The sequence below is a fragment of the Micromesistius poutassou genome (genome assembly GCF_964030765.1).
Source record: "Micromesistius poutassou genome assembly, chromosome: 5".
In the NCBI taxonomy this organism is placed as follows: Eukaryota; Metazoa; Chordata; class Actinopteri; order Gadiformes; family Gadidae; genus Micromesistius; species Micromesistius poutassou.
In genome coordinates, this window is record NC_140275.1 from 2,938,398 (window position 1) to 2,955,897 (window position 17,500).

Sequence of the window (17,500 nt, forward strand, 5' to 3'; positions counted from 1 at the left end):
GACGGTTGCTGTCACCTTCAGGGCTTCTGAGGAAAGCCTTACATGTGGCTTAATGCATGTGGCTTAATGCATGCTAATACGTTTGGATTCAAACACAAGCCCTCTCGTCAGGAGATGAAGTACAGGACGCCGACAGGACGCTAAGGTGACCTAGGGTGGTGGATAATACACACTGACACTTGTTTGTGTGTGTGTGTGTGTGTGTGCTTTTATGAGGACAATGTTTGAAGTTTGGGGGTTGGGGTTTGAAGCGGGGAGCCAGGTTGTTTACGCTTTGTTAGCGGTTGACAGTTTTCCGGATATTGGGAAGACGTTGAGTGTAGGATAAAAGTCCTCTGAATAATTACTGTGGAGGCTTTCTATCTTTGAAGCGGCGGTACGCACTCTGAGTACCCTCTCCTCGGTGCAGTGAACGGTACACGCACTCTATGCTCTTCTACGCAAGCATTGTGGACACTTTCAACGGTTCAATGGTTTCAACGGACATTCAACGCTTTCAGGCTCTTAACTCATTCCAAAATGTTCCCAACGCGTCCCCAAAACTTCCTCAACCAGCCCACTACAGGCTGGCGAAGTACGACTTGATGTCTGACTGTACAGAAACACTTTAGGATGAGTTTGACCTTAGGAGGAGTTTTAGCATGAGTTTTAGGATGAGTTTGACTCAGCCATAACGTTAGGATGAGTTTGAGTGACTCAGCCATAACGTTAGGATGAGTTTGAGTGACTCAGCCATAACGTTGGGATGAGTTTGAGTGACTCAGCCATAACGTTGGGATGAGTTTGAGTGACTCAGCCATAACGTTGGGATGAGTTTGAGTGACTCAGCCATAACGTTGGGATGAGTTTGAGTGACTCAGCCATAACGTTGGGATGAGTTTGAGTGACTCAGCCATAACGTTAGGATGAGTTTGAGTGACTCAGCCATAACGTTAGGATGAGTTTGAGTGACTCAGCCATAACGTTAGGATGAGTTTGAGTGACTCAGCCATAACGTTGGGATGAGTTTGACTCAACGATAAAGTTAGGTTGCGTTTGACGTTAGCTTTTGTTTGACTCAATGATACCGTTAGAATGAGTTTGACTCAGCGATAATGGCCGCCCTGTTGTTGTATGCAAACAACCTCAGGACAACCTCCCTGTCGCTATGGTGACAGCGGCTGTATGGCGGCTGGGGACCCGCACCATCTGCGGGGCCTGGCGGGGGGCCTAATGTATGCGGGGAGACATGTGTTTCCTCGCCTCCAATTTGTAGCCATCAGCCGGCTGTGTCGGACGGCCGCAGAACCACAGGCAACAAGATGGTGGACCACGGGGGGGGGGTCTCCAGGGGGCCAAACATAACCTGAGGCATGTTATGTTTGAACAACGACAAATTCCAATTGACACGTCGTACAAGCCAACAAAGAGTCATTATCAGCCCGGAGATCTGTGCTCTGGTAGCAGAGAGACATTTATCAAGGAAAGCTCTTGTAGTATGCTCCATCGCTGCTTGTTTGCTTACTCAGTCTCTCTCTCTCTCTCTCTCTCTCTCTCTCTCTCTCTCTCGCTCCCTCTCTCTCTGATGATGGAGATGATGAGATGATGGTGGTGGATATGTCGGGGGGTGAAGGAGCTGATGGTAGTAGATGTGTAGGCGGTGCTGATGGAGGTAGTGGTATCCGTTTGGTTGGAGGCCCATTAAGGGACTGGAGAAAGTGTATCTTCCGGTGGTTCTGTTGAGATGGATTCCCACGACCTCGTGACCTTTCAAAAGGTCACCAAGGGTCAGTGGGAATACCCTGGAGGAAAGCTTCTGCTGGGGACACAATTACACACTGGGTATGACCTATTATACCAGTGTGTGTGTCTGAGTGTGAGTGTTTGTGCGTGTGTCTGTGTGTGTGTGTGTGTGTGTGTGTGTGTGTGTGTGTGTGTGTGTACATGCGTGATTGCGTCTGTGTGTGTGTGTGTGTGTGTGTGTGTGTACATGCGTGGTTGCGTGTGTGTGTGTGTGTGTACATACGTGACTGCATCTATGTGTATGTGTACATGCATGATGCCGTGTGTGTGTGTGTGTGTGTGTGTGCGTGTGTGTGTGTGTGTACATACGTGACGGCCTGTGTTCTTGACTGTTTGAAGGCTCTCTGGGTAATTGTTTGCTGTGTGCGCCGAGCTCACGGTTGACTCGTGAGCCCCTCTGGGTCTCTGCTCCTGATGGCTTACATAAAATACCACCCCCCCCCCCTCCCCCACCTCCACCTCCACCGTGCCCGCGCTGTGCCCCCCCCCCCCCACGCCGACGGCCTGCGGTCAGCCCCTCACACAGGAGCCCGGTGATTTGTGTGATTCCAGGAGCGCTGGAGTCCGTACCGATGTGATGTGACCAGGTCATGGCTAGGAGGTGGTGGCGTCTAAAAATACGAGCAGCGGCCCCTCCCCCGCCTCCCCCCTCTCTCCCCCCTCCCCCCCCCCCCCCCCCCGCCCCCCCTCCACCGGTACCCCAGGGCCTGCGCCAGGCGCCCGTGGTGCCGTTGTCTCCACCGCGGCTGAGCTGATGCCAACTGACAGGCGAACACGCTGCCGGTGATGGTGCCGGTCGCCCTGGCAACCTGTCCTCCTTCCGGAAGTGTCGTCGCTTTTTGATGGAATCTTTATTCGAGGCAGAGAGGCATTTTCTCCCGGCTTCAGGAGAATCTGACAGTTGAGGGAGAGAGGGGGAGACGTCGCGGCGCCCGCTGGACGCGCCGGGCCGCGCGCGTGTGTGTCCTCGTCCGTCGGTGACAGGGTTGATCGGATGCGATTGAAATCAACCGGTGCGTGTGTACGTTTAGAGGTACGGTACATTTTGTTTGTGAGGCGATCGTCTGAGCAAACGCAGCTGTGTTGTAAAGCCGGAGTTCCTTCTGACCTCGGGCTCCTAAAGGAGCGGGAACACCACGTCGTCGTGGCGATGGTTCCTCTTCCCCAGAGGGACCCCGTCCCGTTTGGGGGGTTTCTCTGCTCTGGGCCCCCCCCACCCCCCCCCCCACCCCCACTGACAGACTGGATCCAGGAAGTGACATCATCATCATTCTTCCACACTCCGCTGCCGAGCACCCCCCCCCCCGGCCCCGCAGTGCACGTCTGACTCCGTCTGTTCCCTCAGCAGCGAGCTGTAGGGGTGAGGCCCGACTCTTTTCGGGGTACACCCACGCACCCCACTCCCTTCCGCCCTTTCTCTCGCTATTCTCCCGCCTCTCCCTCCTCTTCCTCCTCTGCTCCTCTCTCAGATCCAGAGGAAAGGCTTGTTCCGCAGTGCCGTACGAGCTCCCCTTCCTGTGAGCCCTGAGCAGGCCGTCGGCGGCTGTGTGTGTCGAGAGCTTTGCGGCGCTCGCGCTCTACATTGTTCACACAAAGCCCCCGTGTGGGTCCAATAATAGAACCTAATCTTCCCCTGCTGAGAGGGAACCACAGCAATTTGGTAGAACCTGCTTCCCAACCCGTGTTGGAATCCTTCATCTTGGCTCCCGTACCGGACCAAGCCAACTTATTGGCTTCCATTACCCCACTCGGAGGGATGGAAGCTTCCAGATGGAACCGGACAGGTAGAGAGTGGGGAGCGTTGTGTTGTCGATCTTCTGGGACTTACCTGGCCACACTAACGGGGCGGTTCTGAAACGGCTTGAAATGGCCGATCCACACCAAACCTGGCGGTGCAACACAAGCCCCTTTAATCTTTAGTTCGTTGGTGGAGGACGGGATGAGGTGCGCTCCCCTACTCCCTAATCGATTAACCATGGCAGCTTGGTGGAGCTCAGAGGTGGAGCTCAGCCAATGGGTTTCTCTGTTAAAGCCTGGAGGGCTTCAGTGGGGAAGGAGAGGAGTCACAGGCAAGGTCAAGAGTTAGTTACGTTATTATAACTCTTGTTCTATGACTGTAGGCTACGCCGTCTAGACTTCGCACTATGGGCTTGTCCGAGCCCAAAAGGCCCTAGACGGCGTGGCCTGCGTGAAATATTAATATTTGTTTTATGGTAGGTAACCATCGTCATTCTTGCTTCTCAGTGCTGCGGTGTTTTGTAAATGAATAAACGCGATGCGAACTTCAACGCAGGATGCGCGGACCTCTATTGGATCTCAGACACATTTCCCTCACGACGATCACAACAGCACAACAGCACAACAGCACAACAGCCGCAGCAGACACACAGCGCCGACCTGCAGGGCGCGTGGGCGCTGGGCAGGTGGCTGCTGGGACTGTTGGCGTGTCAGCTTATTAGCCTGTCAGCTCTCGTTAGCCCGGTCCAGACCAGGGGTCCCCTCCAGGCGTTAGGGGGGGGGGGGGGGGGGGGAAGGAGATTCGTTCTCGTGACAGGAAGTGACGGAGACAGGAAGTGACGGCGGTCTTATGCTCTTATGCTCGGCTGATCTTTCCTCCACTCCTGCGAACGTTGAGCGGCTTGCCTTCGCACGCTCCGGCGAGGATCTGACACACACACACACACACACTCACAAACACTGCATGGAACAAACACACATACATAGAAACAACACATAGCATGCAGTCAACTGAAGCACGCACACACACACACACGCACACACACACGCACGCACGCACGCACGCACGCACACACACACACACACACACATGTGTTGTGCGCATATACATGCGTACAACACACTGCATAGAACAAACACACATACATAGAAACAACACATAACTTACAGTCAATACAAGCACACACACACACACACACACACACACTACCTGGACGGGATGGTGCTACGATGAGCATCCAGGAGTGAAACATTGGTCCCAGGTGCTTTCGTCATTGCTGTTGTTGTTCATAATACCAGCAATCCTTCATCCAGAGACGAGCACACCGTGCATCTGGACAAAGAGCAGAGACAATAGAAACACTGCAACGCCAGATGCAGGGATAGGCCTGGATTTTAAAAAAGCCTGTATGAAGACAGATGCTCGCTGACACGAGAGCGAGCTGAGCGCCGAGAGCAGCCAGCGCTGGGCTGGACGTGTGGTGTGTTCAGGGTCTGGACGTGTGGTGTGTACAGGGTCTGGACGTGTGGTGTGTTCAGGGTCTGGACGTGTGGTGTGTTCAGGGTCTGGACATGTGGTGTGTTCATGGTCTGGACGTGTGGTGTGTTCAGGGTCTGGACGTGTGGTGTGTTCAGGGTCTGGACGTGTGGTGTGTTCAGGGTCTGGACGTGTGGTGTGTTCAGGGTCTGGACGTGTGGTGTGTTCATGGTCTGGACGTGTGGTGTGTTCAGGGTCTCCGGGGTCTCTGTCCCAGTCCCTCCCGGGCTCCCTGCCCACCTGCTGCTCCACAGGCTGGGAGGACAGTACAGGAGAGTGAGTGTGTGTGTGTGTGTGTGTGTGTGTGTGTGTGTGTGTGTGTGTGTGTGTGTGTGTGTGTGTGTGTGTGTGTGTGTGTGTGTGTGTGTGTGTGTGTGTGTGTGTGTGTGTGTGTGTGTGCCAGAACACCCTCCCCTCCCACACCGACCATCGCAGTGGAGAGGCGAGGCATCCAATTAGAGACCAGCTGGGCGCTGGCTAATGTGTGCGCTAAAGGAGCACTTGAGCTGAAAGCGAGGCCTTCTGCTGCTTCTGCCGCTGCCGACTCGTCCGCGTGCTGAGGCAGCACTCGCTTGGCGCGGCCGTTTGGGGGTTCACATGAAACCACGGGGCAGCACCGCCGCTCTTTTATCGCTCTAAGGATCTCTGAGCCGCTCCGAGCCGCTGCGAGACACGTCTTTCTCGATTCCCAGAAGTGAATCAAACGATGGTTACTGTCTGTGCTCTGCTGGCCGAGCGACTCCGGACAGAGATGAGATCGATACGTCCAATAAAGTGAGGCTTAACGAGCCCCCCGTCCCCCCCCCCCCGTCCCCCCCCTCCCTCCCTTTGTAATCATGGGCTGTGATTGGCTGGCGGTGGGCTGGGGCTGAGCAGCAGGGCTGGGCACTACCATGCTCGCCTCTGGAAGGGTGACGGAGAAGGTTTGACTTAAGGATGAAATATCTAAGGTTACTATGGTAACTTGGCACGCATGGGGATGCTGCGTGGTAAAGGGTAACCCTTTAACCGTTCTTTAAAGAGCAAACACACATCATCACACCTCTGGGAGACAAACCAAACACGGGGCGGGGCAAACAGCGTTTTATATTCTGGTGCTTAGCGTGATTTATGTTGTCGTTTGTTCTGGCGACATCACCTTGGCTCCCGTTTTTTTTATTAAATGAAAGCAGCAACTGTGTGACCCTGTTTCACCACGGCCAAACTTCTCCGGGAAAAAGTCTCACCAAGAAAAGAGTTTAGAACTTCTTGATACCAAAATACCAGATTTTAAAACACTGAAAACTCTTTGTCTGAAATCGTGGGGCCTCTTCGCTGGTTAACTTCGTGTCGTCTCTTTATTCTGATTCGCTGCACCTATTTGTCCCTTGAATTTGCACATTTCAATGACATGAAGCAATATCAATGACTATTTTGCTTGCTGTTGTAATTTTACGTGTAAGCGTTTTGTACCAAAAAGTTCTCAGAATACGATCCAACAGACTTAATTCTGTAAAATAAACGCGTCAAAACAAGGTTGTTTCATGTACGCTCTGAATCAGCTTTGCAATATCAATCATTTATTATTTTGTGGCAGAAATACTATACTGTGTATATGTATATACTTTGTACTAGATCAATCAGGGCGTATTCCAATGAGTCTCAGATACTTGGCTAGACCTTCTCTTTAAAACTAGGGTTTAAAACGGGTTGAAGAGTTTGCTAATGGAAAGTGATCCATCACATAACCACTAAGTCATGCTGGGAGGAAATTATTTAGTGTCTAGTGGTTCCCTCATACACTGAATCTCAGACAGATGGATGAAAGAGCCAAACACACACACAGACACAGACACACACACACACACACACACGCACACGCACACACACCCCATTGCTCACAGGTTCTAGTGTAACTGATTGTGTTCTGGGGAGTCCAACTCCCAAGGTGTCACCCCACATGACAAGAGAGAGCGTTGAATAGAAGCTTGATTTTGTGTGTATGTGTGGGTTTGTGTGTCTGTGTGCGTGTGTGTGTATGTGTATGTGTGTGTGTGTGTGTGTGTGTGTGACAAAGAGGGAGAGCACTATATTTGATGAGTGCTTCAGAAGAACCCAACAATTATCAAAGCATAACATTAAAATTATATTGTATTAATATTTTTATATTAACACGGCACAGAGCACGTTTTTGGACAGCTCATCAGATAGCTGAACGAAGTCACATCGCTGTTTTATTCAGTGTCTTAAATGTTTTAGGTTTTCACTCCAGTCTGCTCCCAAACTAAAATGAGTGCTTGGGGATTAAGAGTGACACCTCCAGCACAGATGGGCCCAACTTGTCTTGCTTTTTATTAACCATCCTACAGCTCTCTCTCTCTCTCTCTCTCTGCCTGTCTCCCTTCTCTCTGCCTGTCTCTCTCTCTGTCCCTGTCCCCCCCCCTCTCTCTCTCTCTCTCTGCCTGTCTCTCTCTCTCTCTCTCTCTCTCTCTCTCTCTCTCTCTCTCTCTCTCTCTCCCCCCTACCTCCTCCCCCTCAGCCTCATCACCCATCACTCTGAGTCAGTCCCAGTGGGGGGGGGGGGGATCTGCCCCCTGCTGCTCCCTGTGAAGGTCAGGGTCTTCAGAACCAGAGGGGTCCCCCGAAATCATCCCCGTACACACACACACACACACACACACACACACACACACACACACACACAGGCTTGCACGCAAACACACACACACACAAGCTTACATGCAAACACACACACACACACGCACACACCCTTGGCATGGCCAACCTTGCAGTCCTGACACAAACACAAGAGACAGTGTTCCAGAGACAGTATTAGGCTCAAACAGCCCCCCGCCCGCTCTGCATGCCTCCCCCCTCCCTCCCTCCCCCCTCCCTCCCTCCCTTGTGTTTATTTTTGGAGGGATATCCTCATCCTCATCCTCCTCCTCCTCCTCCTCCTCCTCCTCCTCCGCTTTCTCCTCTTCTTTCTCCTCCTCCTCAGATGTCCCACTTCCCCTGTGAGCCGCAAGGAACACGTGTGCTCTGAGTGAATGGATAGAAGCAGAAAGAGAGAGAGACTCAGAGAGAGAGAGAGTGAGACCGAGAGACAGAGGGAGATAAAGAGAAAGAGAGAGGGACCGAAATAGAAAGAGAGAGACACAGAGAGAGAGAGAGAGAGAGAGAGAGAGAGACACACACACACACACACACACACACACATTGAAATAGAGAGAGAGAGAGATGGAGACACTGAGATAGCAGAGAGAGCGAGGGAGACACTGAGATAGCAGAGAGAGAGAGGGAGACACAGATAGCAGAGAGAGAGAGGGAGACACTGAGATAGCAGAGAGAGCGAGGGAGACACTGAGATAGCAGAGAGAGAGAGGGAGACACTGAGATAGCAGAGAGAGAGAGGGAGACACTGAGATAGCAGAGAGAGAGAGAGGGAGACACTGAGATAGCAGAGAGAGAGAGAGGGAGACACTGAGATAGCAGAGAGCAAGAGAACGACATCCAGAAAGATGGACAGAGACAGAGAGAGAAGGGAGAGGGAGAGACAGAGAGAGAAGGGGAGGGAGGAAGAGAGTTTCCTGACCAATGGAGCTAGCGTCTTAGCGTTAGCGCTCTCCTGATCCCAGCGGGGCCAGCTGGGCTGGCTCTGCAGACCCCAGGCCACGACCTTGAGTAGCAGTGAGCCCTGGAAGCGGTCTGCTGAGCTTTGGCGCATGTTAGCCTAGCGCTGAGCTGGTGCCTGTTAGCCAAGCGCTAAGCTGGTGAGTGTTAGCCTAGCGCTGAGCTGGCACGTGTTAGCCTAGCACCGAGCTGGCACGTGTTAGCCTAGCACAGAGCTAGCATGTGTTAGCCTAGCACCGAGCTAGCACGTGTTAGCCTAGCACCGAGCTACCACATGTTAGCCTAGTGCCGAGCTGGCGTGTGTTAGCCTAGCGCTGAGCTGGTGCGTGTTAGCCTAGCACCAAGCTGGCATGGTTTAGCCTAGCGCCGAACTGGCACGTGTTAGCCTAGCGCCGAGCTAGCACGTGTTAGCCTAGCACCGAGCTGGTGTGTGTTAGCCTAGCGCCGAGCTGGCGCATGTTAGCCTTGCACCGAGCTGGAGTGTGTAGCCTAGCGCCGAGCTGGTGCGTGTAGCCTAGCACCAAGCTGGCATGGTTTAGCCTAGCGCCGAACTGGCACGTGTTAGCCTAGCGCCGAGCTAGCACGTGTTAGCCTAGCACCGAGCTGGTGTGTGTAGCCTAGTGCCGAGCTGGTGCGTGTTAGCCTAGCACTGAGCTGGCGCGTGTAGCCTAGTGCCAAGCTAGCGCATGTTAGCCTAGCGCATGTTAGCCTAGCACCGAGCTGGCACGTGTAGCCTAGCGCCGAGCTGGTGCGGGTTAGCCTAACACCGAGCTGGTGCGTGTTAGCTTAGCGCTGAGAAGGTGCCTGTTAGCCTAGCGCCGGGCGCTTGTGTGTTGGGACCAGACGGAGCGAGCAGGGGGCGGGGGGGGGGGGGGAGGGGGGGGGGGTACGGGGACTCAGTGGCCTCCGTGTTGGCCGTCTGAGTAGAACACACCGTGGGGCCGTTGTTGTCTGAGAGATTCATTAATTATCCTAATGAACATCAATTAGAACGCTGCGAGACGCGGGACAGGTCCTGAATGCAGGAGCAGGGCGGTGATGGAGGGGCGACCGGATGAGGGGGTTCTGCTCTGATCCACGCTGTCTGCAGACCCCCCCGCCCCCCTCCACCTGCAGGCCTCTATGAGGCCGCGCCTTAACTCTGAAACGGGCAACGGCTAGCGGTCATCAAACTGTTACGGCTACATAAACCTCCGGAGGGACGTATGGATGGAGCTCAGACACACACACACACACACACACACACACACATAGCAGTGAGCACACATATACACGTGGATACATATAGCATACACGTGCGCACACATAGCAAACATACACACATAGCACACATACATACATTGCACAAACATAGCACACATACACACATACACACATGCGCACACAAAGCACAGAAACACACGTGCACACACATACACACGTGCACACATATACACATGGGCTCACATATATACAGGCGCACACACACACACACAGATAGACACACGAGAACCCACAAACACACCAGAGGTAATGGAGCACAGGGCTGCAGTGAGACAGAACTATATAACACTCTGGACACACACACACACACACACACACACAAACACACACATACTCACACACACAGTCCCACAAACACACACACATACTCACACACACAAACACAGACACAAAGACACTCACAAACACACACACACACACACACACACACACACACACACACACACGCCTCATGACTTAATCCAATGCGTAACGCGGGGAAGACTGCACACAGAATTGACTGCCTGCATATCAAAAGATGATTCTATTTTATGGTGTCCCATATGACCAAGGAGCTGAAACTGTTTGTGTGTGTGTGTGTGTGTGTGTGTGTGTGTGTGTGTGTGTGTGTGTGTGTGTGTGTGTGTGTGTGTGTGTGTGTGTGTGTGTGTGTGTGTGTGTGTGTGTGCACGCTCACATAGTAGCATATGCCCCTCTACTGCTTTCCTCCCATTCTCTCTCTCTCACTCCCTCATTCTGTAGGTCTCTTTATCTGCATTGCCTCTCTCTCTCTCCCTCCCTCCCTCCCTCCCTCCCTCCCTCCCTCTCCCTCGCTCTTTCTCTTTCTCTCTCTCTCTCTCTACAGAGAAGAGAAGTAGGAAACAGTAACCACAACCCAGAAAACAGATTATTTCCCAGTGTTAACATTTCCCAGAATAACTAAACAGAGCTGATTGGATGCGGTGTACTAAAACCCCGCCTCCCCGCCTCAACCAGGGCCGTGATTGGATCTGGCAGTTTCAGATGACTCATGTTCTTCTATACAACATGAATAGTTTCAGACGACACTCGAAGCTGTGTTGCTGAGGCCTTCGCAATCACATCCTGGGACTTAACCGAGTGTGTCTCATTGAGATTGATCACGCACACACCCACGACGCTGTGACATGAATCAAGATTTATGGATACGTCCCAGAATGCAGTGCGGGGGGAGAAGCCCCGACAGCGATGCGTAATGAGAGGTGGCTTGTCAAAGTGCAGATTCTCTGTTTTCATCGTCATTCATTTCATTCCCCGGCAATTAGCAGCTCTGATGCGCAGCGTTGATTAGCCGTACAGCGAGGCATCGGTCACATTCCTGCGTGACACCTCGCGCGCCGGTGTATTGTGGAGATCTGCTGAATATATATTTGCTCATTATGAAACCATAAAAAGCCCCGGAATCCTATGAATAACATAAGACATTGGCTCAGGGAAATGGCGTGTGTATCTGTACGTGTGTGTGTACGTGTGTACGTGTGTGTCTGTGTGTGTACGTGTGTGTCCATGTGTGTTTAGTGTTGCAGAACTCCAGAGGCCTGAAAGTTCGTCTTGTTTTACTCTGAGGTAAAACACTTTCTTGGACCCTTTTCCCACCAAAACGAGAGAAAAAAAAATCAAATGAGGTCTGTCTGCGGTTTACCCGCAGACAGACCTCATTTGATCAAACCGATGCTGAACATCTCATCTCATGTCAGCACTTCCCTTCTGCCCCATGTGCAAATCAGGAGACCCCAACTTGGCTCCCGACCCCGGGTTGGGAACCACTGCCCTGATGTGATGCTCTTCATCAGCAGCTATGGGAGTTCACAGCACGAGGAACACACTTCTCTGAGCTGAACCTCCACCTCCTAACTCCATCCCCAGTTTGTCCTACTGTCCTGCTCCTTCCCAGCCCCTGCCGGCTCTTCCTAGCGTCAACACAGAGTTGCGCCGGTTGTTTTGGCACGTGACCGTGGACCGTGGTCCACACAGGAGCTCCAACCCAGGGCCGTTTGGTGCCGAGTCAAACCCCCTTGCCGCTGGACTGACCCGCCCTCTCCCCTCGTATGATCTCGTCCTCGGGGGGGGAGTTATGGAGATGTTATGGAAGTGGTCCTACAGTGGGATATGAATTCTCCTACGCCGCCACTTTCCCACACACCAGCGTTAGCGCGTGAGCAACGGTCTGACCTGCATTTCATCGTGCCGAGGCTGAATTACCCTGAAAAGGTTCTAGTGTAATAATGGGTATGAATTGCGCTCTCCTCGTTCGTAGCGTAAGCGTGCAAGTGCAGTCCGTGGCCCTCTGCTTCCAAACCTCGGAGGAACACAACACGCGGCAGATCGCCCGGCGAACCCCGTGCCAGCTCCTGATTACATCATCTTGTTTGTTCGTTCAGGAACAGGGCAAGCGTACATTCATGGTTTGAGTGCACCTCTCTCCTGCCCGCCCCCTCTTTCCCTCTCTCTCATCGTGAGTAGCAGACATTAGCGCTGTCGCTGAAGTACCTCCCTCACCGCTAGAACCCGGGGAGGACGGCTCTGCCTGCACTTCACGTCGGGGCTCAGGGAGGGCTTCATACGCAACGTGGCGCCGCCACAGAACACATCATTATGCTAATGAACGTAGCGGGGAGTGAAAGTGGTGCTTGTTTCTGTTAACTCGCGGCAGCAGGCGTTTTCCCCTGTATAATGTGACGCCATCACAGCCATTATGGGAGTGACAACAGAGTGCTGTGTAGCCCGGCTGAAGCCCTGGCCGTGGGTCTGTGGCTCGGCCCGGCGCTGAGCCCAACGGTTCCCTTTCATCATCAAGGTTATCGCGTCGCTGGTATTTCTTGTGGTGAATCCGACGTCCTTTATGAGGTTTCCGATGTAATAAAGAGTGCTTCATATTTGTATTATGTATGTATTATGTGAAACCTCACATCGTGAAAGACGTTTTTGTTTAATTCACCACAAGGTGTTCCACCTAGAGTCAATAAAATAGACGATAATATGGAAGGACTGCTTGAGTTTGAGCCAGATTTCAAACCTACGATAATGCTGTGAAGGTCAGAGGGAGTGGGGAATGCAATGGGATCAAAATGAGATCGGGAAAGCATCTTGCAGTAAACACCAATAACGTGTAACAATGCCTGGAAGTCCTGGAGACCTTTTTGCTTATTTTTGGATTCAGGAATTTAAGACTGCTTATACTTTTTGCAGTATGGAGGAAGGAATGGATGGATTTATGAACCTATATAAATATATATTTTACTTTATGTATGAATGTGTGGCTAGGGATCTGTGACTGCATGGATATATACTCATCATTGATCATCATGATCATGAGAATGAATGTATGAATATATCAATGTATGACTTGATGAATGTATGTATGGATATATCAATGTATTCTTGTATGAATGAATAACCATATGAACCTATGCCTGTATGCCTGACATACAATCTCTCTCTCTCTCTCTCTCTGCAGGGAAGTGAGGAGGGCGGAGTGGACAAGAACAAGTGCTGCACGCTGTGCAACATGTCCTTCACATCGCCGGTCGTAGCTCAGTCCCACTACCAGGGGAAGATCCACGCCAAGAGGCTAAAGCTGCTGCTGGGGGAGCAGCCGCCCATCACAGCCAAAGGTAACCCGCTAAGCGCACGTGAACCAAGTGTTCCCTCGCGTAGAGCACTATTCAATTCAGCAGAACAAAGAAAAGGCAATACAGAGTAACAGACTAACCTGCGAAGGTCGGGGTATGACAGCTGCTGCGGACACAGTTTGAATTGCAAATTCTCTAAGGGTTTCGACCTGCCAAACTAGATGTTTTGTCTCGACATTGTGTAACCTTCCAGACAGGAACGGCCCGGAGTGTGAGTTCTTCTAAAAGAAAATGATTGAATCGTGCCACTGCCATTACACAAAGGGGTTATCAAACAAACCAAACAGTAAAGAGCAAAACATAACACAGCAAATTGCACACAGAACACTAAGGCAATCCCCACCCCCGCAAAAAAAAACATTGCATAACTTATTTCCTTCTGGAAGCCGAGCGATGTTATTGTATATCTTGTTCCCCAATCCTCCCAATGTTGTTGTATATCCCATTTAGCTCCCCCATACTCCCAATGGAATATTCCGCTGTTACGCACGCACAATTCAACAGACACGTCGATTCAACTACTTAAACGACGTTGACTCAATGTCTTTCTATCAAAGATTTGAGTCGTCAAAGATTCATGGTCACCTCTTCTATATATCCTATACCATGTAGCAGCTAGAATACAAAGGCCTACTATGACTCATTTTATATACTATTCACACTATTGCTGCTCCTACTAGCTGGAGCTATAGTACTATACGCTAAACTATGTACCGGCACCTACTAGATGTAGCAGCACCGGTCTGCCGGTAGCTGGGGCTACAGTATATGATACGCCATGACAGCACCTCGAGCTACAGTGCATACTGTATACTTTTTTCAGCACCTGCTAGCAGCAGCTAGCCTGTGGCTCTGTCTGACAGGATCTCTCAGTGCGCTTACGGCTTGTCGCCATACCAAAGAGAGAAAGTCTCTACTCTGTTTTTCGTGGCGTAGCCAGCAACGCAAATGCTGCACATACGACAAAGAGCATGCGGTGGAAACGCTGACATAAATGATCATATTACGACAGCCATACTAACCCATACAACATGTTATTGAATATGTTGAGTTTTATAACACATACCTCTCCACGTCCTTTTAACCTCATCTCCCAAACAAGACACTCTTCATTCTGTACGAGGCTCCCAAAGAGTCTGAAAAATATTGATAGGACAATTTATGCGTTTGGACTGCCAACATTCATAGTCCATCCCGTGAGGCTGTTTCCTGTTTCCAACTAATCTGCAAGTCACATGTCTGCTAGCCGCATGCAAATGCTAACACTGAAATGAGAAGCATACACAATGTCCCTGTCCAGAGAATCAAACAGGATTTAGTGTTCACACCGCAACGGGGTACTTTGTGTTTTTGCTTTGTTCAAATACCATTTAATAATGACTTGGTGCATGTGCTTGTCGTCCTTGTCATAAAGTCCATTAAGTTTGTCAGTGTGCTTAATTTGGGCATAATTTAAGGACATTTAAATTCAACTTATAACCACAAGGTATAGAAATTTCTCCCTTGTCGTTTTCAGTTTCTATTCCTCGTCAAAATAAAACTCAAAACTGAACCTTAATTAACCTAAAGCAACTAATTAACCAAAATAGCGGGCCACCCAACCAGAATCCAGAGTTCTCATTGTGCTGCTCACACGCAGAAATACATCTGCGGATGAAGGCATGAGTAATTAACCTCCATCGCCATGGGTGATTCCTCAAGGTTTACTTACCTATTGTGTTGTTCTGCGAGCCGTGGTTGGCTGCTCCCATCCGGGGCCGATCTACCTGCAAACTGGCAGAAGATGAGAGTGTGTGACCCGGGGGGGACTGGATAGAGGATGGTATCTCCTGGCTTCCCAAACACCTGAGTACACAAGCGTCTGGCGGAGGAAAACACAAAACCTGAAGTTGAGTTTGTTTTCTTAGACAGCTTGTTGGGTAGCCTCTGCAGACTGGTCGTCTCTGCGCCTCAAAGCTTTCGTAATATTACCTGGCAGGTCTCCTCGTCTTAGCTTATTGTGAGTTTGGGGGGTTGGGTGTGGGCTGATTGGGGAATTTGGCACAGGAAGTAAGTCCTAATTAAAGTTTCTGACTGCGGACGCTGCCTGGCTGTCAGTAAAATGCAGGTTTTTTTTGTAGTTCTCAACTAGTATACTAATGCACAAAGGCACATGAAAAGAAGGCCAAACTTTCTAAAGTCCAAGATAGTTCCTTGTTTTACAAAGCTGAGAGAGAACAGTATTTCAAAATGACTTCTGTGTAATAACTAAGGCTGTGAAGTCCCAATAAAACGTTATCCCTAACTTTTAATGTACCCATATCTGTTTGTTGTTATGCTGTTTTCCGGCTCGTAAAATATCTGCAATGAATAATGTGTGTGATACTTACCACCACATTACCTTAAATTAGGTTAAGTGAAGTAAAATACTAAAACTTTAAAAGTCTTTGAAAAACAACATTGACCGAAGCTGAATAATTCAAACCAGAGAAAGATGTTTTTCTGCTAGTTTGGACCAAATAAAGTGTGGATTTGGTATTGGAGCTGAAACTACTGGATGTAGTAGTATTGAACAAGAACACTCAATTCCCAGTACACCAACGGCCAGTCATACCAGTCCACTGCACCACCAGCTCAACCAATCACAGACACCGTTTCCTCTTCTCACCCCACCTGCTTGCTAACAGTGTGCTGTGTTCGTACTACCACCCCCAGACAAAGTTCAGTTCCGCTACCCCTCTCTACCACGTGTTAGTGACAAATACAGCTCTAACCCGAGCTGTCATGTGACCCAGTGGCTCAGAACAGTGTCCCTGTCCCCGACCTGGTTCTGAAAAATAACTCTTCATGCAAACTTGCCTTGAAAACCCATCTTCTCTCTGTAGCCGGTGGTTCCATTAGATAGGAGTTTCCTTCTGGTGTGTTTTTAATACTTTTATATCGCTCTGTTTGCTCCCCTTAAGTCCCTTGCGCTGATTGTGTGCCCTGTGGTCTTTTAATGTTGTTCTTCAGCACCTCGGTCAACCTACTGGTGTATTCAAGTGTGCTGTTTAAATAAACTGAACTTCATCTACCGCTGCGTGTTGAGTGGAGGTGGGGGAAGAGGAGGAGGAGGAGGAAGAGGAGGAGGTGGAGGAGGAGGAGGAGGGGGTGGAGGAGGAGGGGGTGGAAGAGGAGGTGGAGGAGGAGGGGGGGGTGGAGGAGGAGGTGGAGGAGGAAGAGGAGGGGGTGGAGGAGGAGGAGGTGGAGGAGAAGGCAGCGGAGGAGGAGGAGGTGGAGGAGGAGGAGAAGGCAGTGGAGGAGGAGGAGGAAGAGGTGGAGGAGGTGGAGGAGAAGGAGGTGGAGGAGGAGGGGGTGGAGGAGGAGGGGGTGGAAGAGGAGGAGGAGGGGGTGGAGGAGGAGGGGGTGGAGGAGGAGGAGGAGGTGGAGGAGAAGGCAGCGGAGGAGGAGGAGGAGGAGGAGGTGGAGGAGGAGGAAGTGGAGGAGAAGGCAGTGGAGGAGGAGGAGGAGGAGGTGGAGGAGAAGAAGGTGGAGGAGGAGGAAGAGGAGGTGGAGGAGGTGGAGGAGAAGGCAGTGGAGGAGGAGGAGGAGGAGGAGGAGGAGGAGGAGGTGGGAGGAGGAGGAGGAGGAGGAGGTGGGAGGAGGATGCGCACAGCCTGTGAGCGCGAGAGGACGAGAGTTGGATTGAAGTTGATTAGCTCTGCGACCTTGTTGTGAATCAAGGTTGCGTTGTTAATTAGCTGCGATAGCGAGGACAGTGGAGCTGGATGGCTCCAGGACTCCATGTTGTCACCATGAGAGAATGACCTGGGTCACACACACACACACACACACACACACACACACACACACACACACACAGACGCATGGCACACATTCAAACACCAACACATTTACATTTACATTTAGGGAATTTATCAGACGCTTTTATCCAAAGCGA

General features: G+C 51.1%; 1 protein-coding gene across 1 annotated transcript in view; it reads left to right on the forward strand.

The window, feature by feature from the left end:
• Positions 1–17,500, forward strand: part of LOC311343949 (zinc finger matrin-type protein 4-like) — a gene marked incomplete at its 3' end in the record, with an annotated part of 60,271 nt that overhangs the window by 32,463 nt on the left and 10,308 nt on the right. The window contains exon 4 of the mRNA XM_084468905.1: positions 13,407–13,563. Coding sequence (XP_084325031.1) covers positions 13,407–13,563 — 157 coding nt within the window. The remainder of the gene's footprint in view (positions 1–13,406; positions 13,564–17,500) is intronic.